The sequence below is a fragment of the Haliotis asinina genome, chromosome 13 (assembly GCF_037392515.1).
Source record: "Haliotis asinina isolate JCU_RB_2024 chromosome 13, JCU_Hal_asi_v2, whole genome shotgun sequence".
Lineage (NCBI taxonomy): Eukaryota > Metazoa > Mollusca > Gastropoda > Lepetellida > Haliotidae > Haliotis > Haliotis asinina.
Window position 1 is genome coordinate 13,083,439 of NC_090292.1, and position 27,629 is coordinate 13,111,067.

Genomic DNA, 27,629 nt, shown 5'->3' on the forward strand with positions numbered 1-27,629 from the left:
AAGACGATGTGGTATTGGCCACACAAGATATACCCATAAATATTTGCTTAAAGGTGAGGATCCTCCATTTTGCATCCCTTGTGATGAGAGAACCACGGTCAAGCATATCCTGCTTGACTGTGTTGAATTCTCCATCACAAGGGATAAATATTTTAATGTCAGATCTTTTTAACACAGTTAGTGCTCATTTAATCATTGGATTTTTAAAAGAAATTGATTTCATGAATGAATTCTGATTATTATGTTCTGTAGATAGTTGCATTTTAATTATTGGTAGTTTAGATTAGTAACTTGAATTGTTGATGGCTGTACCCTCAAAGGGGGTTGAAGTATTGTAAAATTATTGTCCTCCTGAGAGGGTACGTAAGTCCACACACATTCACGGTAAATTTAAGTCTACCGGGTTTTTAATCGTAGTATTCATGTTCTTTTAATTTTGGCTAAATTTTCGTACAATCGCCAGCAGCTGAAGGGATGGTGTAAATCCAACTAGGGTCCATGTAGGAAGCAAAGGCACTGTAAGTCCCCATGGTCCCTAGTGTGGTGATCTACCTTCTGTTGTTGGCGATCTATAGTCTGTTTTTTATATTGTATTGTCTAAATAGTGCTATTAGTTTTAACTTTCCATGCTAGTTTTAATTGAAATTGTGATATTCTAGTTGTGTTACTGTCCTTCGTTGACAGATTTTACCACATGCATATATTTCATGTAAATGTTCTCGTCACGATATGGCTGAGATAATGCCGATGTGACGTAAAATATTAACTCTCTCACTCACTCCATTGTTCCTTCCAGATGTGCATCATCGAACACACAGCTGGATCTTTGTCAACACTTCTCTTATAGAAGCCTGCAGGCTAGGAGACCTACATCAAGTGAAATACATGTTGTCTCAGGATCCTGCAAGCATCAATTCAAAAGGCCCATCAGCTAGGACTCCAGCAATGGTAGCAGCAGTGGCAGGACACAGAGAATTACTGGAATTGCTAGTGGGGAAAGGTGCAAATTTGTCCCTACAGGATGATGAGGATAACAATATCTTACACGTTGTCTGTATGGAAGGAAACCTGGAGACAGTGAAGTACATCTACTCAAGGAAGATCATAGATATTGACAGCAGGGGAGGAAACGGGACAACACCGTTGATGTCAGCAGCACTGTTTGGGAAGATGGACGTGTTTTCTTTCCTTATGAAAATAGGAGCTGATATGTCAAAAGAGAATGATGATGGTGAAAATATCCTCCATGCATCCTGTCAAGGGGGGAATGTAGATATAGTGAAATATGTCCTCAAGCATAATCATCTGTACATAAACAGTACAGATAACGATGGCATTACACCACTGATGTTGGCAGCAGGCTATAGGCACAAACTTGTGTTTCACTTTCTGATCGAGAGTGGAGCTGATATCTTAGCAAAGGATAGTACAAACAGAAATGTCCTTCATTGGGCCTGTCAAGGAGGAAATGTGAAGATTGTGAAATACATCCTGACACAAAACATTATTGACATTAACGGCAACGATAACAATAAGATGACACCATTGTTGTTAGCAGCTTATCATGGAAACAGTGATGTGCTTGAGTTATTGATAGAAAAGGGTGCTAATACTTTAGCAGTGAATCGGAAAAGTAGAAACAGCCTCCATCTTTCCTGCACCGGCGGACATGTGGATGCAGTGAAGTATGTCTTGAATCAAACCAGCTTGGACATAAATAGTAAAGATTGTGAACACATGACTCCAGTGATGCTTGCAGCATCTCATGGGAAAAACGAAGTATTTGATATGCTGATGAAGAAAGGAGCTGATCTGTCAGTAATTGACAAGAATGGAGACAACATCCTTCACTGGGCCTGTCGAGGAGGAAATGTTAAGATAGTGAATTACATCCTGATGCAAAACATTGTGGATATAAATAGTAAAGGATACAAAGAGAAGACACCACTGATGCTTGCAGCATCTCATGGGAAAAACGAAGTATTTGATATGATGATGAAGAGAGGAGCTGATCTTTCAGTAATTGACAAGAATGGAGACAACATCCTTCACTGTGCCTGTCGAGGAGGACATGTTAAGATAGTGAATTATATCTTGAAACAAAACATTGTGGACATAAATAGTAAAGGATATGAAGACAAAACACCAGTGATGCTTGCAGCATCTCATGGCGAAAACGAAGTATTCAATATAGTTATGAAAAAAGGAGCTGATCTGTCAGTAATTGATGAGGATGGTCACAACATCCTTCATTGTGCCTGCAGAGGAGGAAATGTCAACATTGTGAGTAATATTCTCATACAAAGTAGCCTAGATATAAATAGTAAATGTCATGATGAAATGACACCAGTGATGCATGCAGCGTCTCAAGGGAAAAACGAAGTGTTCGATATTCTCGTGAAAAACGGAGCTAATCTGTCGGATACTGACGTGGAGGGTAGCACCATCCTTTGTTTGGCCTGTCGAGGGGGAAATGTTGAGATAGTGAATTATATTCTGACGCAAAACATTGTGGATATAAATAGAAAAAACATTGACGGAAAAACGCCAGTGGTGTTTGCAGCACATGATGGGAACAGAGAAGTATTTGACATATTGGTGAAAAAAGGAGTTGATCTGTCAGTAACTGACCAGAATGGTGACAACGCCCTTCATTGGGCTTGTCGACGGGGAAAAGTTAAGATAGTGAATTATATTCTGATGCAAACCATTGTGGATATAAACAGTAATAACGGTGCGGGAATGACACCAGTGATGTCTGCTGCATTGTATGGAAGAAGGGAAGTATTTGATGTTCTTGTGGAAAAAGGAGCTGATCTCTCAGTGGTTGATGAGGATGGTGACAACATCCTTCATTTCGCCTGTTTAGGAGAAGATGAGAATATAGTGCAGCATATCCTCAGGCTAAACCTTGTGGACATAAACTATAAAAGTTCTGACGGGATGACACCACTGCTGCTAGCAGCAGAACACAATGCACACGATGTGTTTAAATTGTTACTAGACAGCGGAGCGGATCCTTCAGTAGTAAATAGTGATGGTAACAATATCCTTCATTTCGCCTGTAAGGCAGACGATGGGGAGATAGTGAAGCATGTCCTCAAGCTACGCCTTCTGGACATAAACTCTAGAGGATCTGACGGTATGACGCCACTTCTGCTAGCAGCAAGATACAATACACCCGATACTTTTGAATTGCTACTAGAGAAAGGAGCGGATCCTTCAGTAGTAAATAGTGATGGCAACAATGTCCTTCATTTCGCCTGTATTGGAGGCAATGAGGACATAGTGAAACATGTCATCAAGCTACATCTTGTGGACATTAACTGTAGAGGATTTAACAGTATGACACCATTGCTGCTAGCAGCAAGATACAATACACTCGATACTTTTGAATTGCTACTAGAGAAAGGAGCGGATCCTTCAGTAGTAAATAGTGATGGCAACAATGTCCTTCATTTCGCCTGTATGGCAGACGATGAGCACATAGTGAAGCATGTCATCAAGCTACACCTTGTGGACATTAATTGTAGAGGATCTAATGAGATGACACCACTGTTGATAGCAGCAGAAAATAGAGCACCTGATTTGTTTAAAATGCTTCTAGACAGCGGAGCAGATCCTTCAGTAGTAAATAGTGACGGTAACAACGTCCTTCATTTCGCCTGTATGGCAGACGATGAGGACATAGTGAAGCATGTTCTCAAGTTACACCTTGTGGACATAAATTCTAGAGGATCTAATGAGATGACCCCTCTGCTACTAGCAGCAGAATATAGTCCATCTGATGTGTTTAAAATGCTTCTAGACAGCGGAGCAGATCTGTCAGCAGTAAATAGTGACGGTAACAACGTCCTTCATTTCGCCTGTATGGCAGGCGATGAGGAGATAGTGAAGTATGTTCTCAAGCTACACATTGTGGACATAAACTCTAAAGGATCTAATGGGATGACCCCACTGCTACTAGCAGCAGAAAAGAATACACGTGATATGTTGGAAACGCTACTAGACAACGGAGCGGATCCTTCAGTAGTAAACAGTAACGGTGACAATGTCCTCCATTTGGCCTGCGCAGAAGAAAATGAGGACATGGTTAAATACGTACTGTCACTGAATATTGTAGATGTAACCACCAGAAACAATCAGGGCAGCCGAGCTTGCGAGTAAACGTGGTCACTTGTCCATAAAAAAGTTACTAGCTTTTACAAGCCTCCCAATCCGAACGTGAGTGAGTGACTGCAAATGCCATATCAGTCATATCCAGCATATGAAGGCTATATAATTATGCACACAGTCTTAACCTCTAGCAAGACCTGTTAACAAATGACAATAAAAGAAACGGAACATCACAAATGTACCTATAAATCTGACCAGCAAACACAAAACGATAGTTTTTGCAAATAGAGTCACCGAATAATGCAGAACTATATGCTTTTGACATTTTCTGCCGGTGATACACTAACGACTCTTTCGGACAAAAGATGCCATCAACGCGCTCTTTACAAAGTGAGTTAGTGAACTGAGAGTTAACGTCACATCGGAAATATTTTAGTCATACTGTGACGCTAAAATTTAATTGTATTACATAGTGATTTATGGTAAATTATAAAGAAAAACTGTCATCTAAGATACATCTACGTACAGAACATATTAGTCAGGATTCATCAGTGAAGTCAATTTCCTTTAAGACACAATGATAAAATGACAACTAACAGTGTGTTGAAAAGAGCCGTAACTGTAAATGAAAACTTCACAGGAAAATAGTTATTCCTTGTTATGGAGATTTCAACACAGTCAAGTAGGATATGCTAGATCGTTATTCTCTCATCACAGATACAGAGCAGGAACTTCAAAAGATGATGTAAATCCAACAAAGGTCAATGTAGATAGCAAAGGTACTCAATAGTGGCAAAATACGCATAAAATAGTCGTGAATTTGTCACCACGGTCCCTAGTCTGGTGATGGACCTTCAGTTGTTGGCGATCTATAGCCTATTTTTACATTGTATTGTCAATTTAGTGATATCAGTTTTAATGTTCCAAGCTAGTTTTAATTCTAACTTTAATATTCTAGTTGTTTTACTGTCCTTCATCGACAGGTTTTTATAATATACATATATTTCATTTCATTGTGAAATGTTCTCGTCACGATATTGCTTAAATTTTGTCGATGTGACGTTTAATATTAAGTTGTAAGAAGAGACTAATGGGTTCCGGTGGTCAGGCTCACTGACTTGCTGGACACATGTCATCAGTTCCCAATGGCGCAGATCGATGCTTATGCTGTTGATCACTGGATTGTCTGTTCCACACTTGATTATTTACAGACCGCCACCATATAGCCGGAATATTGTTGAGTTCGGCGCACAACTAAACTCACTCACTCACTCACTCACTTGGTTTAAGTTAACAGCTGTGACATTTAGATTACTATCTTTCAATGGCAGGTTTTTACGTTAGAATTTTATTGGTTTTAAATCTGTTCTCAAAATTGGCGGTGTGACGTTGAATTTTAACTCACTCATTCAATCTGTTGTATGAGTGTGTTTTCATGTCTGTATTTCTATTCAGTGTCTCTGTTATGTATATATTCACTGGAAATAAATATAACAAGAAAACAAAGTGATCAGTATCCCAACAGTGGCAAAATACTCATAAATTAGTCGTGAATTTGTCTCCTAGTAATGATGACGTGTGTATTTAGCAAAGTGAGAGGGGAGCATTGAACTGTTCCGTCGAAGTCAAACGAGTTGCATGAAAATAACAAACATAAAAGAAGAAGAAGAATAGTTTATTTATGCGTCATGTCGTTTCCATCGTTTATATCCATAAAACAACTGTAACAACCGAGCTGGATATTTGGTCCACAAACCCATTTGCCCTGGGTTGCTGCCATGTGTCGGGGCAGAAAGGGATCCTGGTGCTTGAGTTCACAGGGGCCTGCAACCGTGTTCCTGTTGCTCAACGCAACACTTTGGCCCTGACTTAGCCTAGAAGGGAGGTTGAATGAGCTTGGCATGACCAGCCGACTGGTTGAACCGGATCCATTATATATATATGTGTGTGTGTGTGTGTGTGTTCTTTGTCCCGAACTGGCATCAGCTAGATCCGTTCGTGTGTCGGATCCTGGAGCGGGGGTTCCACATCCCGATCTCTTCTAAGTCCCCTCTAACCTGCTGTCCAGTGGAACGTCTGATGGGCTCGCTCAGGTTCCAACCCACCATAGAACAGATGGAGTCTCTCATCTCAAAGGGGGCAGTTCAGGAAACCCCCTTTCAGGATCTGACTTCCGGGTTCTATTTCTCCGTTTTTATCAGGCCCAAACACAACTCGGGGAAATGGCGGCTGATTCACGACCTGAAGGATTTCAACTCCTCCTACGGTACGCAAGTCCCAAAACATTTGAAGTCAAATTTGATCTTCCTTTTTTTTCAGCCGTAGTATTTTTAATTTGTGGCTATTCTTGCATACAATCACCATCAGCTGAGGGGATGGTGTAAATCCAGATAGGGACCATGTAGGTAGCAGAAGTACTGTAAGTCCCTATGGCCCCTGGTATGCACAGCAAAAAATAACTTGGTTTCCGCAATGAATCCACCAAGAATCCAGTTTCCGTTCTTTTACACTGCGTTTCTGCAATAATGGAAACTTAACCACTTTCTATGAGTTTCAGCAAGGTATCCGTTACCCATGCTCCAACAAGTTTCCATTGAGTTTCAGTTAACTTAGACAATCCATCAGGTTTCCGCAGAGTTTCAGTTACCATGACTCCATCAGGTTTCCGCAGAGTTTCAGTTACAATGTAAGTGAGTGAGTTAATATTTAACGTCACATCGGCAATATCTCAGCCATATCGTGACGAGAACATTTAATACTGAAATGAAGTATATATATATATCTATTATAAAACATGTCAACGAAGGACAGTAAAGCAACTAGAATATCACAGATGAGAATATAAAACTAGTAACTATACCTAAAACAATTTATCTATAGAGGACAATACAAGATAAAAATGGGCTATAGATTGCTAACAGCTGAAAGTAGATCACAATACTAGGGACCATGGGGACTTACAGTACCTTGGCTACCTGCATGGACCCTAGCTGGATTTACATCATCTCCTCAGCCATCATCAATTTGGGAAAACTAGCCATGCAAATAAAACGACACTTATGCTACGATTAAAAACGTGAAAGTTTGAATTTACTTTGAATGTTTGTGGACTTACGTAGCCTCTCAGGGGGACAATTGTTTTACAGTACTTCAACCCCCTTTGAGGATACAGCCACTAACAAGCACAGTTACCAATTTAAACTTCCAGTAATAAAATATTTATCTATTTACAATTCTGTCAATAAATCTAATTCTGTTTAAAATGCATTGATTAAATGAGAGCATGTGTTATTAAAAAGATCCTTCAGAGTTCGTGAATGAAAATACTGATCCCTTGTGATAGAATACTCAACACAGTCAAGCGGGATATGCTTGACTGTGATTCTTCCATCACAAGGGATACAAAACGGAGGATCCTCACCTTTAAGCAAATATTTATGTGTATATCTTGTGTGGCCAATACCACATCGTCGCATGATGACCTCCTCAAATCTGGACTGACAACCCAAGTAGGTGTAGCCAATATACGGTTTTATTTCATGTAATTTATTGATACCTACTTGAGTGTCCCACTTCTTCTGCATCAGATCACGGATATACGTTCTAATGCCAGCTTTGTAATCTGAATATGGAAGAAGAAGTGGTGTCAGAGATTTGTTGAGTGCTTGTCAGCAAGATCAGCCATCACATTCCCAGAAATACCTACGTGACTGGGTAACCAACAAAGGACGATGTCGTATTGGCCAGTAGCAAGAGTATTATACAGTTCAATAATTTCTATTAAAAGTGGATGTTTACAAGAAATATTTTTAATAGCCTGAAGGGAAGAAAGAGAGTCGGAATAAATTATATACTGTTTCGGGTGTCTTTGAATATATTTGAGAGCTGTTAATATGGCGTTAGCTTCTGCTGTAAAAATAGAGCTATTGTCTGGTAATCTAGAAGATATTGTTCTGGATCCAATGACAGTAGCGCAAGCAACTGCACCACCATTCTTGGACCCATCTGTAAATAAGGATTTGTAATTGTTATATATATGTTTCAATTGATTATATTCTTGTTTATACTGTAATTCATTCGTTTCTGATTTTTTAAATGTAGTTAATGTTAGGTCAACCTGTGGTCTAACCAACTCCCAAGGGGAGAGAAAAGAAGACGGAAAGGAGCTATATTGTCCAGCTCAATACCAGCAGCAGCAACAAACGGCTTTATTCTGAGCCCAAGAGGTGGAACAAGAGAAGACTTTTTGCTATACAAATCATCATAAAGAGGATTGAAGACACAGTTATATGCAGGGTTGGATTCTTAAGAGTACAGTTTTGTTATATATTGTAAAGATAATTTATTACGGCGTTGTGCAAGAGATGATTCATCGCCCTCAACGTAAAGACTGTCAATAGGTGAAGTTCTGAAGGAGCCAAGACAAAATCTTAGACCTTGGTGATGGACAGGATCAAGAAGTTTAAGATCGCTTTTGCAGGCTCCACCATAGATGATGGAGCCATAATCAAGTTTAGAACGAACGAGTGATCGATATAGATGGAGAAGTGTAGCTTGATCCCCTCCCCATTTTGAATTTGAAACAACTTTGAACAAGTCAAGTGCTTTCAGGCATTTAGTTTTAAGAGATTTAATATGTGGTAAAAAAGTTAAATGTGAATCAAAGATTAGACTCAAGAATTTGGCTCGCTTCACAACTTTAATGGGCGTCCCATCTAGAGACAGTTCAGGGTTTCTATGGGGTTTGTATTTACGACAAAAATGTATGCAATTAGTTTTCGATTTGGCAAATTTAAAGCCGTTTTCAAGACACCATTTATTTATTTAGTTTAAACACAACTGCAATTGCCGTTCAATGGTATGCATATTTTTACCACGACAAGAAATATTAAAATCATCCATAAATAACGATCCATCAATTGAATCGTTTAAAACTTTAGATAAACTGTTGATCTTGATGCTAAAAAGAGTGACAGATAAAATACTGCCTTGTGGAACACCCTGATCCTGATTGTAATGATCAGACAGGGTAGAACCCACACGGACCTGGAATTGTCTGTCGTTTAAAAAGTTGGCAATAAATTGAGGCAAACGACCTCGCAAACCAAAGTCATGTAAATCCTTCAAAATACCATGTTTCCAGGTTGTGTCATATGCTTTTTCAAGATCAAAAAAGATAGACAGCATGTTGTTTATTAATTAGTGCGTTTTTCACAAATGATTTCCAGTTGCACTAAGTGATCGACAGTACTTCTGTTTTTACGGAAACCACACTGTATATCTGTGATAAGATTATTTGTTTCCAAGTACCAAACAAGTCGATTATTAATCATGCGTTCCATGGTCTTGCAAACACAGCTAGTTAATGAAATAGGTCGATAATTGGACGGATCCGTATGGTCACGTCAAGGTGTAGGTACTGGTACTACAATGGCGTCACGCCATGATGGAGGAGAGTTACCCGATGTCCAAATATCATCAAAAATATTGAGAAGAGTTTCTATACAGGATTCCGGTAAGTGCTTCAGGAGTTGATAATGTATGTTATCAGCTCCTGTAGCAGTGTCATGAGCTTGATCAAGAGCAGTATGGAGTTCATGAATAGAAAACGTTTCATTTTAATCTTCCCCATTATAAGAATTGAAATTAATAGTTTTCTTTTCTTCTTGTTTTTGATATTGCTGGAATTTTGGAACATAATTTGAAGACGGTTTCACCTAGTTTATTAGCAATATCTGATTTATCAGTAAGCAATTGATCTCCATGTTTAAGATGATGGACAGTAGATTTAGTACCTTTACCTTTGATTTTCTGGACCATGTTACATACCTTGGACATAGGTGTCCGAGAATTTATTTTGGACACATAATTTTGCGTTTGATTGGCGTTTGTTTTGTTTATAGGTACACCGTGCTTTAGCATTTAAAATGTAAAATTTATTTAAATTATGCACCATAGGATGGCGACGGAAATAATGTTCTGCTTTCTTCCTTGCCTTCCTAGCTTGTTTGCACTCATCGTTGAACCATGGTTTTCTTATGTGTGGAACTACAGAGGAATTTGGTATACACTCATCAGCTATGGAATTCAGTTCATCAGAAAAAGATTTAATAGCATCAGGAACGTCAATAAAACGTTCGGGTTTAAGTTTTTCAGCACACAGTGTTTCATATAAAGCCCAGTTAGCCTTTTTAAAATTCCGCCTTGATGATGGAGGAACATCAGATGGAGTTACAGCTTTTAATATAGTAGGAAAATGGTCACTTCCACACAGGTCATCGTGGACTGAACATTCGAATTCATTTAATAGTTCGAAATTTGTCAATGACAAGTCAAGAGCAGAATAAGTCCCTGTACCAGGGTGTAAATATGTGTTGGAACTATCATTATAAATACATAAGTCATTGTCGGAACAAAAGTCCTCCAACAACTTACCTTTAGTGTTTGTAGTTACACTACCCCAGAGTGGGTTGTGGCCATTTAAATCTCCCATTATAATACAGGGCTTCGGGAGCTGATCATATAGAGCTTGGAGATCGGTTTTAGCAAACGTCGAAGACGGCGAAATATAAAGAGAGCATAGTGTAAACGCTACATGTAAAGTAATTCTCACTGCAACAGCCTGGATATTAGTATTAAGTGAAACAGGGCTTTAAATAACGTTTTGTTTGACTAGAATGGATGATCCGCCAGTGGCCCTATCACCCAGAGGTGAAAAACAATGATATGCATTAAAATGACGAAGGTCAAATGTATCTGTTTGCTTTAAATATGTCTCTTGGAGACATAACGCTGAAGGTGTGAAATCTTGGACTAATAGCTGTAATTCATGTAAATTAGTCCTCAGTCCTCTGCAGTTCCACTGTAGAATATTATTGGAATAAGCTATCTTTTGGGGGGATTTATTGGGGATCTACCCCGCACTCTTTTGGAGGGCGACAAGCTATGTGCCCTAGAATGGACGTTTTCAGAAACGTCCATATCTTCAAGAGACCCATATTTATTGTACAATTGAATTTTATTTTGTGACCCCTTAGGAGCTCTGCTACTGTGTTGTTTTAAAGCATCAGGCTTTGGCTTCGGTTTACTTTTCACCGTTTGTTGACTATCAGATTTTGATTGAGACCTTGAATGTGACTGAGATGATGATGATTTGTGATCAGAAGACGACTTTGAGGTACCAGGGAGTGGTTCCTCAGTCTGTGATGATATAGCAAGGTACAAAAGCTGTGGAGAATCTCAATCTACCCAAGTCAAGGTAGTTTGGCAGCCTGTGGATGATTTTGTTATTTTAGAGCGTGTCTCCAATGTTGTTTTTGCTACTGCAGCATAACTTTCTGGAAGATCAGATCTTTTTACTATATTTTTGGCCTCAGAAAAAGAGATATTTTGAGTGAAATTGATTCTATTTATCTCCAATTGTTCTTTCCAAACAGGACATTGTTTAGAAAATGAGGAATGGTCGCCTGAGCAGTTGGTGCATTTTTTATAATCACTGGTACAATCTTCTGTTGTGTGTGTCTTCTCACCACAGTGGGCACACACAACGGACAATGTACAAGTATTTACACCATGGCCGTACTTCTGACATTTAAAACACCTGAGCGGGTTCGGAATGTACACGTCAACCTTGATGTTGCAGTAACCAGCCTTCAATGATTTTGGAGCTGTGGGAGTTGAAAAGGAGAACAGATAAGTATTGGTTGGAACACTTTCATTGTTTTTACGGACTGAAAAGCGTTTGACGTCGAGCACACCTTGATCTTTCATTTCAATCATGATGTCAAGTTCTGTCATGTCAGAAAACAACCGATCACGGTCTCTGATGATTCCTTTGCTCGTGTTTAACGTCTTGTGAGCAGATACAGTAACCGGAATTCCAACAAACGATTCTATGCTCATCAAATTGACTGACTGCTGCCGTTTCCCACACTCAACCTGCAGTGCACCTGAACGTAACCGTTTAATATTCTTAACTTCCCCGGCAATACCTTGAATACCTTTGGCAACTGCGAACGGGTTCAATTTTAGAGGCGTTTTATCAGCAGATTCGATCAAAAGAAAGCGTGGCCAAAACTCAATTGATCTGGACGGTCGAAGGTCATTATCATCAACATCATTTTCAAGAGGACGTTTGTTTTTTTTTGTGGGGATTTCATAAGCCATATGTAGGGTTGAGATTTCATCATCCGAGCTCCCCACCCACCACGGAGTATCACAAGGACAATGCTAAAAACAAGCGGATCTCCAGCTTGCAGCACCAAGGATACCCGGATGATATACTCCAGCAGAAAAATTAAAAGATTAATAGTTCCACCAGATTGGCCCATGAGCCACCGCCTTCTGGCATAGGACTCTAGGCAAATTTCAGAACAACATATGTCAAAATCAAAAATGTTTTAGATAATATAGCCAAGTCCAAAGTTATAACAATTCTAAATGATATGTGTGCATTGAAAAATATAACAATACTCCATGCACAGGGCATTGCGTGACCAGCCGATTGGTCGAACCGGGCCCATTCGACCACCCGTCTAGGCGAAGTCAGGGCCAAAGTGGTGTATTGAGCCACAGGAGCACGATTGCAGGCCCCTATTGCCCTCAACCACCAGGATCCCCTCCTCCGCCGACACAGGGCCGCAACCCACGGCAAACGGGTTGGTGGACCAGATATGCCCCCAGGTCCACTACGGGGGTGTTGGCGAGCTCTTGGCGTTACCCAGCACCCACCACGAGGAGGTGGCTCGCCACGGGTGCCGTTTCAGTTACAAACTGACCTACATAGTTTCCGTAGCGTTTCTGTTGCCAGAAAGGTTTCCACAGTATTTCATTTACCCGGGTTCACATGAGTCATTCAATGTGTGTCATTGTATGTAACGTTCCCATAAATTTAAAAGAACACGTACACTACGGTTAAAATTGCGGAGAATTTGAATTTACTTTGAATGTTTGTGGACTTACGTACCTTCTCAGGAGGACAATAGTTTTACGGTACTTCAACCCCCTTTGAGGATACCGTCACTAACAAACACAGTTCCGAATTTAAACTTCAAATAATAATGGGCGACACATTTTAAAATCGCTCTCAGGTAGCGGAATTAAGTCAAAATGAATTGAAATTTCAGTCATGATACTCATAAATGTGCTTGCGTTCATTTACATCCCCCAAAACATATGAAAAGATGTGTATGGACTAAAAGGAAATATTCTCGCCCATTGACCAATATGTTTTTCGCCCATGGGTGAGATTTTGTTAAATCGCTCTAATTTAACGGAATTAAGTCAAAATACGTTGAAATTTGTGTCATGATACTTATGAACATACTTTCATCCATTTAAAACGTCCAAAACATGGGAAAAGATGTATTTTGAGTAAAAGTAAATATTCTCACCCATGGGCCAAATGTTTTTCGCCTATGGGCGAGATTTTTTTAATCGCTCTAAATTAACAGAATTAAGTCCAAATAAGCTGAAGTTCATGTCACGACACTAATAAATATACTTTCATTTATTTACAAAACTGCAAAACATGGGAAAACATGTATTTTCGGTGAAAGCACATATTCTTACCCATGGGCCAGTACGTTTTTCACCCATGGACGAGATTCTTTAAAATCGCTGTCACTTAGCGGAGTTAAGTCGCAACGAGCTGGAATTTGTGTCATGATACTTATTAGCATTTTTTCATTCATCTACAACCTCCAAAACATTTATTCTGGACAAAATGAAACATTCTCGCCCATTGATAAATTTTGAGTTTTGGAAAACCTTTTTTTTTTCATTTTTTCATCCTTAGCACATGTATATAACAGCTGAATGTTTATTTTTGCCAAATCCCTTGTGAGAGAGTGGCCACAGTGCTTAGAGTTTCTGAACTTTTGTGAGTCCAGAATAGAATTCTGACGTGTTAATTCCAATTGTGATATTGTAGTTGTTTTACTGTCCTTCGTTGACAGATTTTTACAATATGCATATATTTCATTTAAGTGTTAGATGTTATGGCTGAGATATTGCCGATGTGACGTTAAATATTAACTAACTCTAACAGTCTAACATTGGACTGTACGAAACTTTCTAATCTTTGTGTTCTGTTTGCACGGATATGTAAACATGTGCACCACTCGGGTAAAGGGATAAGTATTCAAACGACGTAATTTACTTTATATACATCTAAGACTACTGTTGAAGTTGGGCACGATGACTATACAACCCAAATGTGCCGAACAATTCGACGATCTGGCAACGAGAAGCTTTCTGGGAGCCATTCTCACCAAAACGTTTCCATCCTTGCTTTGCTTCTAATGTTTGTAAACAAATACACGTGGTAATCTATTTATAGCGGCTTCATTCACCCCGGGGCTACCGGATGTTGTTACGTTACTCTGATGGATGTGTTAGCACAGTTAGACGAAGTTCGTATGATGTTATCTATGACGTTCTACGCTTTTTCTCCACTCAGTATAAGGATGTTTCTGGATAAGTATTCCTCTTTCAATACTATTAGAGGCAGGTCCCGGCATCAATGTATATATATTACGTCAGTTGGACATCTAGCTCTAGTTCACATTGCACACATTTGGACTATCATTCATGCGGCTTGACTTCGAAGACCAAGAACATGGTTCGCCCGCTATTTCGTTTTAGTTACCCTCTATTTCTTTTAATACATGTTTTCTATTTATCAGGAAAAAAAGGTTCTCGTGATATCACAACACAAATATTTACTGTACAAGCTCTCCCACAAGCATGTTATGAGCGCTTCTACCTCCATTCAGTTGGCAAGGATACCACTGTGTCAGACAGTTTAATTTTAGGTATATTGATAGTTCTCGTAACCATTGACTACAATGGATAATGTTAAGAAAATCAAAGTTATCTCAGCTAATTGTAGAGGACTTGCAGACAAATTTAAAAGAAAAGAATTAATAAACATACACCGGAAAAAACTACACTCAATCATATGTCTGCAAGATATTCATATTGATGCATCTACTTGCAATATCATGAGAAATGAATGGGGTTTACAATCCATAATTGCACCTTTTAAATCTAATTCCAGAGGAGTGGCCATTCTCTTTAATAATGATGTTGATCTTAAAATACATAAGACCTTAATAGATGAAAATGGAAATTATATAATAGCTGATGTAACAATAGAGGATAAAAGACTAACACTAACTAATCTCTATGGTCCAAATATCGATGACAGTAATTTTTACACTAATCTATTTAAAAATATTCTAAATCTTGAGAATGATTCTCTGATAATAGTTGGAGACTGGAATTTGGTGATTGATCCAACAATTGATCTTGAGAATTATAAACATGTAAACAACCCTAAATCAAGAAATACTGTTTTAGAATTTATTGAATCTTATAATCTTGTTGATGTTTGGAGGAATATGAATGATAAATGCAGAAAATACACCTGGTGGAAAAAAAATCCAAGACAACAAGCCAGACTGGATTTCTTTATTGTATCAGAGGATATATTTGACATAACTCTAGACTCAGATATTTTGCCAGGCTATAAAAGTGATCACTCAACAATTACATTAACCTTTTCCAACACTTTAGGCCAGGAACGAGGACATGGATATTGGAAGTTTAACACTTCATTGCTGTTAAATCCTGAATATGGAAACTTAGTCAGATCTATTTTGAACGACACAGTTCAGGGATATGCAACAGAAAAATTGGATGATCTTAATAACACCGAAAATATTATACTTACTATTTCTAACTCTTTATTTCTGGAAACGTTACTAATGAAAATTCGAGGAAAGACTATATCTTTCTCATCCTACTTGAAGAAAACAAAAGCAAAAAATACAGAACAGTTAGAACTTAAAATAAAACAGGTTGAAGATACTATAAGAAAAAACTTTCAAAACATAGATGAAGAACTTTTGAGTGAACTATCAAAATATAAGAAAGAAATGGAAGAAATTAAAAATGAGGAAATGAAAGGAATACAAATTCGAAACCGACTTCTTTGGTATGAAGAAGGTGAAAAACCTTCAAAATATTTCTGTCACCTGGAAAATAGAACGTTCACCCAAAGATCAATCAACAAGTTAGTAACTAATGATAATAGTGAAATTACTGACAGCAAGTCAATACTGAATGAACTAAAATTATTTTACAAAAATCTGTATGCCTCTCACAAACAATATGAGGATGAAAATTGTTTGAAGGATATTAATACTCCAATCTTAAACCAAACACAGAGGGACTATCTTGAAAGAGAAATCAGTTTAGATGAAATTAGTAATACTGTGCACAGAATGAAGAATAATAAAAGTCCAGGGATTAATGGTTTTCCTATTGATTTCTTTAAATTGTTTTGGAAAGAATTAAAAACATGGATCTATAGATTCATTAGAGATGTATTAGCCAAGAATGAAATGTCTGTGAATTGGAAAAGAGGTGTTATTACCTGTATTCCAAAAACCAATAAAGATAGAACATTACTTAAAAACTGGAGACCGATCACTTTACTGAATGCTATTTACAAAATTATCAGCTCCTGTATAGCACACAGATTAAAAACTACCCTAGACGAACTCATTCATTCTAACCAAACTGGTTTCATACCAGGGAGGACAATTAGTGAAAATACAAGATTATTATATGATATTATGTTCGAAACAAAGAAACAGAACATCCCTGGTTTGCTAATCCTTATTGATTTTGAAAAAGCTTTTGATTCTGTTTCAAAAGATTTTATCAATCTAGTCCTCCATAAATTCAAATTTGGCCCCAAACTGATAGGATGGATAAATACACTAACTTACGAAACAACATCTTGTGTCATCCAGCATGGTAACTTGTCTGAGTTTTTTTCAAATGAAAGGGGCTGTAGACAAGGAGACCCTTTATCCCCATATCTTTTCCTCTTTGTAGCTGAGATTCTTGGTTGCATGATAAGACATAATGAAAATATCAAAGGTATAGTTATTTATGATAATGAATATAAACTGAATCAATATGCCGATGATACTGAACTATTTCTGAATGGAACTGAAGAGAGTTTGTACTCTGCAATAGACACAGTTAATACTTTTTACAAGATGTCAGGTTTGAAAATTAATGTGGATAAATCAAAAGCAATATGGATTGGATCAAAAGCTAAATCTACTGATATGATATGTCATGATCTAAAAGTTGAATGGGTAGTTGGTGAATTTGATGTACTAGGTATCAAATTTACACCAGATCTTGAAGATCTATGGGTAATCAACACTAGGAAAAGACTTGAAGAAATTAATAGACTCCTAGCATCTTGGAGAAAGAGAAATTTAACACTTATTGGTAAAATAACAGTAATAAAAACTCTAGCAATCTCCAAATTGGTTCATATTTTCAATTCCCTGCCCAACCCACCAGCAGATTTTATTACTTCTATTGAAAAAATGCTTTTTAAATTTGTTTGGAATGACAAGAATGACAAAATAAAGAGGAATATAATAAAAAATAACTATAAAGAAGGAGGTTTGAGAATGATCGATATTAAAACATTTATAGACGCTTTGAAATTATCCACGTTGCGACGATACTTCGGAAAAGGTGATAAGGAAAATCCATGCAACATACCTTTCAAAGACATATTTAATTTAGGAGCAAATTCTGAGGCCTACATTAAGATTGAAAACCCTTTTTGGCAGGATGCACTGAAAGCATGGCAACTATTTCACCAAAAACATTATATTGACCCAAATAACATCAATGAAATTCTATCACAACCATTATGGTTTAATCACAATTTCAAAAATTCATTAAACTATATAAAGAACTGGGCAGATAAAGGGGTTATTAATATTAGGGATATTTGTGACGAAAATGGACTATTGTCATTGGAATCTTTAAAAGAAGTATATGATATCCAAGGTACTTTTTTAGATTATAGATATTTACTACACACATTTCCAGATTCTTGGAAAAATACTCTAAATCAATGTCATTCAATACCAGTCTGGGATTTAAATATTAACCATTGCCAGACTTGTCTCATAAAAACATCTAAAGGATGCAGAACTTTTTATGATAAACTTATTTCCAATGATATATACCAAAATGTTTGTAAAAAGTGGCAGCGGTTTTTCCCAAAAACAGACTTTGACTGGGAAAAAATATTCACAGGATACAGAAAAGATTTGCAAGACACAAAACTCATAGATTTTCAATATAGATTTCTACAAGGTGCTATTTATACTAAAAGAGAATTGCTTAAAATGAAGAAAGTTGATAGTAGTACATGCTGTTTCTGCAAGGATATAAATGAGACTGTTTGTCATGTGTATTGGGAATGCCAAGTGACCCAAACATTTTGGAGAAAATTACAAATTTGGCTCAACAATTCATTCCCTCATCCATTTCACTTTACAAAACATATGGTTTGGTTTGGTACTCTAAGCCGAAATACATTACTAAACCACATCACCCTTGCAGCCAAAAGACACATTTACATATGTAGTATTAAGAATATACATCCTGATATGACTTCATTTACAAAAACCCTAAAAGAAATATTCTTTGTTGAGAAACATATATGCCAAAAAACTAATAAAATAGATCATTTCAGTCATAAATGGGGCCCTCTTTTCCCAGTACTTGGATAAATTTTAATCTTCCTGTATACCTACCAATCACCTATATCAACCTGTATATGTCTATTACCAAAATGTTGATATGATTTCTGTATATCATCCATCCATATGTACCTGTGTTTTGTACTATGTGTAATCACATGAACCAATAAAAAAAAAACAAAAAAAAAACAAAAAAAAACCAACTAACTCACTCACTCATTTATTTATGTACGTTTTATTACGATGGAACGACAGCCATGCTGTTACATGCAGGTCAGTTCAGAGAAGCAGTTTAAGGGCTAAAGAAGATGGCTTACACAGATAATATTCAGTTATACATTTATTAGGGAAATCTTCATAAAAAAGGTCATACCAAAAATAATAATAATTTTTCACCTCTACAACACACAAAGGTAACATTTTCGTGCAATTTTCATTAAATTAATAAGGTCTTCCTTTACCATTATGTTGATCAAACTAATCTAAAACGTACGTATGGACATCTTAGTTTCTGTGTTCAAAACGATAGATATTTCTCTGTGTAGAGTTATGATTTGTACATTCTCTAAGAGTCATATCGTGAACTATTATGTGTTACTTAATGTCATTCCGGATTAAATATTTGCCATGTTTTCTATTACATAACGTGATTTACAATGATTCTTGCATCATACAACCACGAAGCCACAACTGTTGTGAAATAACACAACATTACAATGGATTCCTAAAGTTATTGAGTACCAGAAAGGACGGCTGGAATGATGGCGATTCTGTGGGCATTTCCCTTGAATGGGAATACTGATACTCGCACAATTAGCGCTCACGTACCGGGGTAGGTTGTTATTGTAACCATCTCTTGCTCTCAGACGTTTTAAGTCATTTGAAGACACACAGTGAATTTACTGCATGCCCAAAATGATGACTGAAAGGACAGACCTTTCAAAATGTCTTCACAAATATGTTGTCAGTTCACTTGTCCTAAAGTCAGTGTTGTGTAGTTGCAATTCGTGTAGTTGGAACTCATTTGGTGTATTTCTTCTGCAGCTTATGCATTATGTAGCTTAAGAGGACTTCACACAATGGAATAAGATGTGAAGCGTTGTGAGCTGTCAGCGTATGTACCGTTTCAACTTGAATGTTTTTCAACAGCTGCACCCGACACCCGCACTAATGCATACGGCACCCGTGGCGAGCCACCTCCTCGTGGTGGGTGCTGGGTAACGCTGAGAGCCGTTCACCTCCGTAGTGGACCCGGGGGGATATTTGGTCCACCAACCCGTTTGCCGTGGGTTGCGGCCCTGTGTCGGCGGAGGAAGGGATCCTGGTGGTTGAGGGCAATAGGGGCCTGTAACCGTGTTCCTATTGCTCAATACACCACTTTGGCCCTGACTTCGCCTAGACGGGTGGTAGAACTGGCCCGGTTCTATCAATCGGCTGGTCACGCAATGCCCTGTGCATAGTGAATATTTTGTGCACATTTTCGTCGTATTTGGGTGTTTGCCTCTTTACTTTCCATTGTTCAAATTATTAATATGTTGAAATGCCTAGAGTCCTATGCCAGAAGGCTGTGGCTCATGGGCCAATCTGGTGAGGTTGACCTCCAAATTCGGTGTGTTTCCAATTTCTTGTCACTGGGCTGAACCTCCCTGGCATGTACTTTGGTATACAAATACTGCTATTTGTGTCATACTCACTGGAGTATAACATCCCTGTATCCCTGGTGTTTGTATTCTGGAGACCCAATGCAATTAGACACCGTCCTGGTTGACACTCCGTGGTGGGTGGGGAGCAGGGTTGTTGAACCACACTTTTTTCATTATGTCTCAAATACACTCCGGTTCAAAAAGACGGCATTTGGATGCAAGTTCGTCTGATGATGATCATGGCATTAATGTAGATTCCTGGGCTCGATTTATCGTTATTGAGGCTTTAGATCACAATCCAATTAAACTGAACCCTTTTGCAGTTTCAAAAGCTGTCAATGGATATTGTGGCGAAGTGAAAAATGTTACTCGCCTGCGCTCCGGCTCATTGCTAGTGGAATGTTTACGTAAACAGCAATCTTTGAACCTTTTGTCTATTAAACAGTATGCCAACGTTGAGGTTTCCGTTTCAGGACACAAAACATTAAATTCCTGTAAAGGAATTGTACGCGATCGTGCTCGATGTCTATCTGACATGAGTGAGAAGGATATTGTTGCTGAAATGAAGAGTCAAGGAGTCACTGATGTGAAACGTTTCACCAAAAAGCAAAATGACAATGTTATACTGACCAACACCTATCTCTTCACGTTTTCCCTTCCAAAATTGCCAACAAGTGTTAAAGCAGGTTATTGCAATATCGGTGTTGAGGTTTACGTTCCAAACCCTCTCAGATGTTACAGGTGTCAAAAGTTTGGCCACGGAGCAAAGAACTGCAATCGCAACACTGTGTGCTCTCGCTGCAGTGATGCTCATGGCAGTTCCACATGCGCTACAGAAACTTTAAAGTGCGCAAACTGTAACGGAAAACATCTGGCCCCGATTTCTCGAAACAAACTTAAGTTTTTACTCAAATCTCAAACTGAGTTTGAGTTTTTTACTCAACTGAGTTTTCTCAAAATTTCCGTTTCTCGAAGCAATCTCAACTCAAACTCAACTGAGTTTTAATTTGAGATCTCGCCGAATAATTTTTGTCCATGTTGTAAGCGGTTTGAAGTGCCCGTAACTTCCGTTTCTAATGACAACAACATCGTCTGCTACCGACTCGCAACATCGTCTGCTACCAACTGGATTGTCCTGAAGCCATGAATGCGTCTAAGGTTGAGGGTAAGCGGCGACCAAATTGGTCAGAGGAGGAAAAAACCTATTTAGTAGAGGAAGTAAATAAACGACTGGATCGTCTATCATCCAAATTCAAGGGGTGTGGCTCCGTCAAAGGGACAAAGATAAAGGAGCAAGCGTGGGTGGAGATCGCGGAAGCTCTCAACATGTAAGTTGAATATGAAATATTTCAGAATCTTGTCCTTGAGTTACTACTGCCTATAAATACAACTTGAAGGTACATTCTGTCACGTAAAGGTTGAAATAAGTCTTCTAGTCTTCTACATTAATCATCTCGAAAAAACAGATTTAGAAATTTCATCTGGTCAGATGCCGATCGCTTACTCACTACCGAGTCCGATTTTCGATCACCCACAACACGTACGTTTTCAATATTGTCATTTTTCACGGATATAAACATACTTATAAATGTCAACCTGACTAATAATATTTTTTTGTGCATAAAACATGCACGATGAAGTCACAAGAATAACACGTTTTTCACTGTGCTTGACATTGAAATGATCGATGTGGTTTATCTCTTTATTAAATATGATGGCATATGAACTTGAATTACAGTCCTGAGAACGTGTCAGTACATCTAGTCAAAAGTTTCCAATATGTAATCATGGAGTATCTTGATAATATATTGTGAATGAATAGAATTGTGGGGGCAAATATATGCAGTCATTACAATTCTCTGATCAATATTTATCTATTTACATTTGACCATCCTGAAACCATGTCAATTTATGTGAATACTGAATATGATTTACACAATAATATTTTAAAACAAGAAATGTAAATCATCAAATTTCAATACTATTTCAAATCCTATTTTTATTCATCTGTACCATTAAAAGTCAACTGAAAATATCTAACAAAATGTCTTTTGGACTGTGTCACTATTCAAACTAGAAAATATATTGCAGTATATGTTCATAATGTGACCAGAGATAATAGAACAGATGGTAACTTGCAAATATTAAATCTGTGCCAATAATTTAAAAATAACTGAAAATTATTCATAACATAATGTTATTGTTGCAGGAAATCCAATTTGGTAAAAAGAACTGTGGAGGAGGTGAAGAAGCAATATGCTAATATAAAGCAGAGAGGTATGAAAAAAATATTCAGTACACAATCATAATTTTCAAACATGAAAGTGATTGATTTAGAAGTAACTGTTAATGGAAGACATACCATCAATTCCTTTCAAATGTATATCAGTCTCTGGACTGAAGTCCCAAGGACAATGCAATTACAAATATTAATACATGTCATATACAAGTAATGAAGTAGGTGAGTAACAATTCAGGGTAGGTAATTGAAGTTTGAAAATCCTGTTATGATTTGGTTTTATGTCTTTGGCAATTCATAGCTGGTAGTATATTAAAACTGTAAATGTTACATAGTCATAAATGCAAATATGACAGTGTTTTGTGAGATTATTACACCATATAAGAAATACATCAATATATTGTATTATTCACAGCGAAAGACAAAGCAGATGCGATACGCCGCCCCAAGACAGGTGGTGGACCGAAGCCCTCATCACCCTCTCGACCTGAGGCTATGGTGCTGGAGGAGTTGTCAGACAGGCCTACACTACAAGGCCTGGTAGATGGGTTTGACTCAGAAGGTACAACCTATTGCATTTGATGACAGTTTGTCCTTGTACCTTTAATTACTACAACTGAAGACTGATAAATATGTTTTGAAGTCAAAACTGAGTAGTTGCGATAAAAATATTATGAGGTCTATAAATAACTTGCCTTAAGTTAAGGCAGATTACCCACTTATTGAGTATTATTTGTTTCAGATTTCAGTAGTGTGATCAGCTCCATGGCAGTGGAGGGATGTTTACCTAATGGTGAAGCCCACCTACCCATCAATGAGGAATGTGGCCTCACCAGTACTTCCATCCCCAGTGAGTATAACCAATGTAACACATCCGTGCACAATATGCCCTCTACTAAAAGTTATGAAAAGAAAGGTATTTTCCAAAGCTACTAGTTCAATCTTCAAAATCTTAACATTTGTTTGTATCTCTCTGTAAGTTCAAAGTCTGAACAGATCAAGATGCTCTGCAAGATTAATGTTTGAGGATGAAATGTCAAAATGTCTATCAGATAAATAGGCACAGTCACATCTACAGTATTTTAAACAATGAACCTGATAATCATCAGAATAAATTTTAGTCCCAAACTGGTGATTTTTGTTCCAGATTGCGACTTGCCTGTCAATGTGATCATTGACAATCAGGGTATCCTCCACGTACCCTCCACATCAACTACAAAAGAGAGTAAACCAAGCAAACGAAAGCTTCAAGATGAAGAAGTGTCCGTTCTACGAGCGGAAAGGGACAAGTACATTGCTGAATGTGAAAAGTTGAAACAAGAAGCAAATTATTTCAAAATTAAGGCTGAGGTGGAAGAGCTAAAAAAACAAAGATTACAATTGGAAATTATGAAGCTGAAATGTGAAAATGAGTATTGACTTATGATGTACATACCATCAAAATATCTTATTTGTACATAAGATGATTAAGACACTGACAGTTTGTTTGTTCTTTACATTATACGGTGGAAGCTGTCACAACCGGCATCTGTCGGATCTAGTAAGTTCTTGATACTGGCATAGAAGCTCAACCCCACCCATTTTTACATTTATCGTCAGCTCTACAATATGGCACATTGCCTAATTCAGAATATTTCTTCAGTCCCAACGAGTGCCTGCTTTGAGAGCTTCCACTGCATAAGAAGTCATAACTTGAAAATAATTTGTAAACTTTTCAGGTGAAGTATGCCTGGCAAAGATAATTTCTAACATTTGTTCCAGTCAATTCATCAGCAACTTGGACAGTGAATTTATCATCATTACAATCATCGTAATGAACATTGAATACATCTTGTCTTGCAATGCCAATATTATGTAATATTACACTAGTTACAATCACATCACAAGCACGCTTGGGTGACATGCGCAAACCACTATGCAGACAAGAAAATCTTCGCTTAAGAATTCCGAATGTTTGTTCAATAAGAACTCTGGTTTTCGTTTGACTTCTGTTGAATCTCTCTTGAGCCCTGTTTGCTGGAGATAGATACGGTGTCATCAGGTATGACTTGCACGGGTAGCCAGAGTCCCCTAGAAGTAAACCCTTGTAGGTACCTGAAATATTATGCCAAATACAAATCTCAAGTATTCTTTGCTTGTTACTGGTATATGATATCAGTTGGATGAATTTAAAGGCAGGAGGATTATTGTACAATGAACTGGATCAGAGGTTTGGATATGATGCTTTACTATAGCTGGTTTATCACATCATCTATGTATCATATATAATCAAATATGACTCATCGGTATTACTATTAGTAATTTTGTGTACCTACTCTAAGTGTTGTGTGAGTAGGTGGATTATTATGTACTTGTACCTTATCAAGTTTGGTTTGTATGACTGCAGTTTGTAACATATGCTTACATGTATGCATATATTAAGTATGTATTGTGTTCACGAAATGTTAAACGTAATTTTACGTTTACGTACAATTGGATAGTTGTTGTTTCACAACAGTCATTTTGTATATATTATTTTCAAGGGTTTATTCACAAGATCCACTGTGAGGGATCATGAAATCCCAGGCGATAAATCTATAAACCCTTCAAAACTATTTGTCATTACTAAATCTCAACAAGATATCATTGTTACACTAGTAATTTCACACTGACAAAAAATTGGATTTATTAATTTATTCTCATTGCTCTTAATACTGGAGGTCTTATGATACGTTAGTTATTGGTCTTACATACCATTTTCGAATGCAAGACTGATTTTACTGTCCCGGAAAATTCGACTGTCATGTACGCTCCCAGGCCACTTGGCCACACAGTTTGTAACTCTGAACTGTGCATCACAGATCATCTGCCTCAAGGAAAAAAGATTATTTGCAGAGGAAATTTAACATTTGTGTTGATTGTGAACTCAATATTATGTGGTCACATTTTACTATATCTTCATAGATTAATTTTAATAAACAAATTCAATTTTAATTAACAAAGTTATTTTTCATTTACTATGATGCAAACAATTACAATGCAATAATCATAACTTTCTTTGAAACTAATTCATTGCTTTTTATTTTTTGACATGAAGTTCCATGAATATGAACAATCTGAAGTATGGAAAATATCCTTAATTGTCAGAATTTCAATACATTAACTCACCTGAACATTGAGTGAATGGAACCCCTTCCTGTTCACATAGTCACCTTCATCTTTACTGGGGGCTGTGATCCTTATGAATGTCCCATCGACACATCCCAATACGTTTGGAAATCCTAAAAATGTATAGAGAATTATAAAAATTTAACACTGAATCGAAAACGATACCATAGGCAATATCTTTGTAATATTGGGACATTCAGGGTTGATTTTGGTTATTCCGCTTCGCAGTTCAACTTTTACATTTCGACACCGCATTTAGATTGATCTCCCTTTACATCACATTAGGTAACGATTCCGTACCGTGGTTTTGTTATGATATCTACTCGCTGAGAATAATAAAGATTCTTACCTGCAATCTTGTAAAACATGGACTTGCATGTGTCTGTGTCCGCGGGCATCTTAATGAATCGATGTGCCAGGGGAACAAAAGCTCCGCAAAAGTCCCTGATTGACCGATAAACAGACGATGCGGAAATGCTACGGTAAGTATCGGCAATCAGGGAACAAAACCCACCGGTCGCCAGAAACCGGAGGGAGACGAGCACTTGCGTCAGAGGAGGCAGGGGACAGCTCCTAGCTGTCTCTCTCCTCAGCTGGCCAACTATCAACGACACTATGAAGAGAATAGTGTCAGGCCTGAAACGATAACGCGCAAACACCGATTCCTCCGACATGGTTTCCAGAGGGTTGCTGCGGTCCATCAACCCTCTCTCCACCCTAGCTTTGTTTCTCCGACGGCGTTGTCTCCTTCTCCTGTACGCCATTTTGATCTCAAATAATGACTTAAGTTACCTACCTAGCAGACTCAAATAATTTGAGTTTTTAACTCAAGTTGAGTCGAAAAAAAAACTCAGTTTTGTTTGAGAAATGCATTTTGCTGAGTTTTCTCAAATTTGAGTAAAAACTCAGACTTAAGTCTGAAAACAGACTTAAGTTTGTTTCGAGAAATCGGGGCCTGACCTCTTCCAAATCATGTCCAGTTTTCGAACATGAATCAAAAATTCTTCAACTTAAGTGCAAAAACAACATTTCATGCCATGAGGCTAAAAAGTTATTGATGTCACAATCATCTGCATCTTCTTCGTCAACTAAAACGTTTTCAGCAGTTGTATCAACTCAACAATCTAGACCAGCTCCGGTGACAGTATCTGTAGCTTGCCAAACAACACTTTCCTGGGTCGAACAACAAGTTACACTAGACACAGTAGCTCCAAATCCTCAGCTTGAGGCTAAAACGTCAACATCAGCATCTCAAACTGATATTATGCCAGACAATACGTCCAACAAGGCAGTTCAGGGCGCAGCCCAGTTATCCAGAAAAAAAAAGAAACAAATTGGAAGAAAAGCCAGGTCCCTCCAGCACTTGGAGGTACCTTCTTCACTTCCAAATACTGTTGAGGTTCATAATTCATTTGAATCTCTTGACATGGAGATTAGTCCCTCGCACATTGTGAAGGATAGCAGACCTCAATCCGGATCTCAAATTAAGCCCCCATGAATGACTCACATATCATTCAGTGGAATTGCAGAGGACTGCGGAATAATTTTAATGATTTAGAATTACTTATACAGGATTTTAAACCTTCAGCTCTATGTTTACAGGAGACATATTTACCAAATACTGAGAAACTTGCCTTAAGGCAGTACAGTTCATACAATTTCTTCCCCCCCCCCCCCCCCCCCGGGTGTTAAAGCAACAGGAGGTTCTTCGATTCTGGTGAGACAAGGTACTATTCATAGCCCAGTTTCTCTGAATACCCCCTTCCAAGCTGTTGCTGTCCGAGTAACTTTGGACATTGTCCTTACATTGTGTTCACTCTATGTTCCTCCTTCTTCATCTCTTCAGCATGCTGATCTTCAGGCGTTGTATGATCAACTTCCCAAGCCCTGTAT

At 37.8% G+C, this 27,629-nt stretch overlaps 2 protein-coding genes across 2 annotated transcripts; one reads left to right on the forward strand and one right to left on the reverse strand.

Annotated features, from left to right (window-relative positions):
• The first annotated feature begins 945 nt into the window (after window positions 1-945).
• Window positions 946-24,008, forward strand: LOC137259352 (serine/threonine-protein phosphatase 6 regulatory ankyrin repeat subunit B-like). The gene is made up of 8 exons (XM_067797029.1): window positions 946-4,163; window positions 4,834-4,895; window positions 6,185-6,382; window positions 21,438-21,678; window positions 22,560-22,627; window positions 23,005-23,151; window positions 23,332-23,439; window positions 23,737-24,008. The coding sequence occupies exons 1-8, from the start codon at window positions 946-948 to the stop codon at window positions 24,006-24,008; spliced, it is 4,314 nt and encodes a 1,437-aa protein (XP_067653130.1).
• A 295-nt stretch (window positions 24,009-24,303) lies between these two features.
• LOC137260174 (putative nuclease HARBI1) lies at window positions 24,304-26,500 on the reverse strand. The gene is made up of 4 exons (XM_067797867.1): window positions 26,086-26,500; window positions 25,737-25,849; window positions 25,323-25,434; window positions 24,304-24,683 (listed from the first exon to the last, which is right to left on the reverse strand). The coding sequence occupies exons 1-4, from the start codon at window positions 26,498-26,500 to the stop codon at window positions 24,304-24,306; spliced, it is 1,020 nt and encodes a 339-aa protein (XP_067653968.1).
• Window positions 26,501-27,629: the final 1,129 nt, after the last annotated feature.

What these genes read in the sequence shown, in the direction of transcription:
- LOC137259352 (XM_067797029.1), top strand. Translation starts at nt 946, where the DNA reads ATGGTAGCAGCAGTGGCAGGACACAGAGAATTACTGGAATTGCTAGTG. An exon ending in CAGGGCAGCCGAGCTTGCGA is followed by an intron (nt 4,164 to 4,833) that starts GTAAACGTGGTC and finishes CTCTCATCACAG; the next exon opens with ATACAGAGCAGGAACTTCAA. An exon ending in GGTCAATGTAGATAGCAAAG is followed by an intron (nt 4,896 to 6,184) that starts GTACTCAATAGT and finishes CCTGCTGTCCAG; the next exon opens with TGGAACGTCTGATGGGCTCG.
- LOC137260174 (XM_067797867.1), bottom strand. Translation starts at nt 26,500, where the DNA reads ATGGCGTACAGGAGAAGGAGACAACGCCGTCGGAGAAACAAAGCTAGG. An exon ending in CATGTTTTACAAGATTGCAG is followed by an intron (nt 25,850 to 26,085) that starts GTAAGAATCTTT and finishes ATACATTTTTAG; the next exon opens with GATTTCCAAACGTATTGGGA. An exon ending in TCCATTCACTCAATGTTCAG is followed by an intron (nt 25,435 to 25,736) that starts GTGAGTTAATGT and finishes TCCTTGAGGCAG; the next exon opens with ATGATCTGTGATGCACAGTT.